The sequence below is a fragment of the Ochotona curzoniae genome, unplaced genomic scaffold (assembly GCF_017591425.1).
Source record: "Ochotona curzoniae isolate NIBS_2020 unplaced genomic scaffold, NIBS_Ocur_1.0 contig_4928, whole genome shotgun sequence".
Taxonomy (NCBI): Eukaryota; Metazoa; Chordata; class Mammalia; order Lagomorpha; family Ochotonidae; genus Ochotona; species Ochotona curzoniae.
This window is the reverse complement of record NW_024466426.1, coordinates 2,885-4,968: the sequence shown is the minus strand read 5'-3', so window position 1 is coordinate 4,968 and position 2,084 is coordinate 2,885. Positions and strand designations below refer to the sequence as shown.

The 2,084-nt window shown below is 46.9% G+C and overlaps 1 protein-coding gene across 1 annotated transcript; it reads right to left on the bottom strand.

Moving 5' to 3' along the window:
- Positions 1-236: 236 nt before the first annotated feature.
- Positions 237-1,333, bottom strand: LOC121161912 (T-cell ecto-ADP-ribosyltransferase 1-like; the record flags this gene model as incomplete). Its single annotated transcript, XM_040988582.1, has 2 exons — positions 1,227-1,333; positions 237-948 (listed from the first exon to the last, which is right to left on the bottom strand). Coding segments are annotated over exons 1-2 (769 nt in total), but the record flags the coding sequence as incomplete, so codon positions are not given.
- Between the last annotated feature and the right edge of the window lie 751 nt (positions 1,334-2,084).

Here is a 2,084-nt window from a genome sequence, read left to right as displayed (position 1 = left end):
ACCTGTTGTTGAGCAGGAGGCCTGTGAGCTTGGTTGTGCTAGAAGTATCCACGACTCTGAGATTGAACCTTGGACTTGGTTCAATCCAGTAGCCCTGGTCTTGCAGGAACCTCACACTCCTTGGCAGCATCCTGGAGGTTCCTTGCTCTCTGTCCTGGGGGCTTCTGTGAGGAAAGCATCCCTCTCCTAGTGTGTGATGGGACCCACTCCCATCTCCAACACAGACTCAGACTCACCTGCTCCATTGAAATTGCTGTAGAGGCAATTGAAGTTACTTGTCATGGCTTGGGGGTTTTCAAGTGTAATGGTGTTATATCTGAAATAAAATTTGTTGTTGACGGTGACTTTCTGGTATACCTCATAGCCTGGAATCAGCACTTCCTTCTCTTTAATATCCAGTGAGAAGGCTTCAATATGAACACCCAAGCAGGTGTTGATGATAAACAGGGTCCCACTGTCACCACGATATTTCAGAGCAATGTTACGATCCAGAGATGATGAAGTAAACTGTCCAAATCGTATATTTCCTGTGCCACTGTAAGAAAATCTGGTTTTAGAGCCTCTGTAAACTGTGTGACACCTGCTTGAACGGAGAAGCTGCAGTGCTCTGGTCAGGTAATAGTGGAAGCCTTTGAAGCAAAATGTATCATCATTTGAATTGAAGTTTCTCACAGCTCTGTTAAAATCAATTGCAATGGGCCCAGTATAGGCCACCAGAGCTGTTCCATGGAAATCATTGAATTGGGAGGGGTAGCTTATGGTATTCTTTATTTGCTTCCAGTGTTTTGCAGCTTTCTCCCACTGATCACAGAAGATTTTGTTCTTGTGCATATCTTCTTCTAACAACCGGGGTGCAATTTTCTCCATTTTTTCTGTGCAGCCCACATACTGATCATCAAATGCCTTTGGGGCCATATCCAGCTGGACAGGCTGCTGCTGGCCATCCACCTGTCAAGGAGTAGAACTCTTGATTTGGTTGGCCCAGGATCAGCATGTGCATGCCCAAGCCGAAGCCCATTGTGGATGTCGGGCTCAGCATGGGATCTCACATGTTCCCATCATGGGGTTTTGTTTGGCATGCGAGGAGCATTAGGCCAGATGGTTCTACTTTTAAAATCCTTTTTAAAGTCATACTTTCTAATTGTCTGTAAACATGGACTCAAGTCCAGGAACTCTGTTGTCTTAAAGTCAGCAGGCCATGGCAGGGGGTAGGCAGGACATGTTACCTGTGGTGTCAGCAACCCAGCCAGCACAAAGAGGAGAACTGAAAAGGCTGTCCTCATCTTCAACAATCACTGCAAACAGAGATGAGACAGTGTCAGGGATGAGCGTTAGCTTGGTTCATCAATTCTTTTTTGGTTTATTTTTGTTTCACTTCTTTTCTGGAGTTTACGGGAATGAGGCCACACTCCTATCCCCTAATTCAGACAGAGGTGGGCTGGAGCTAGGAGCTAGGAACTCAGTCTTCAAGTTCTCACATGGGTGGTGGGAGCCCAGTGACTTGTGTCCTCATGGTTGCCTCATAGTAGCCAGCTGAAGTCAGGAGCTGAGAAGTGAACCCAGATCCAACAAAGCAGGGCACAGCATCTTAGCCACTGTAAGTTGCATGTTTGTTACTATGATGCATTAGGTCGGCATTATTTAATCCCCATTTCAAATCCACATTTCCACTCTCATATATCACACCCCAGAATTCTTTGCCAATGAGTCTTGGACCAGGAATGAGGGACTCTGACACTCAGATCGTCCTATGGATCTGGCAGTGAAAAGATCAATTCTGTGACTGGTGGAGGTGCATGTTCGGTAAAGTGCCAGTGAGAGAGGCAGCTCACCTTCTAGAAGGCCCTGCAGAGGCTCAGCCTTGGACTCTCCTTTGGAGAAATACTGTGAGGTCTGACAAACACTTGAAAGAACTCTTCCCCGGGGCCAACGTGATGTCTTAGTGTCTAAATCCTCACCCTCTATGTGCCAGGATCCCACAATTGCTCTTTTGTACCCTGGGTGTTCCACTTCTGATCTAGCTCCCTGCTTTGTGTCCTGGGAAAACAACAGAGGATGGCCCAAAGCCTTGGGACCATGTCCTC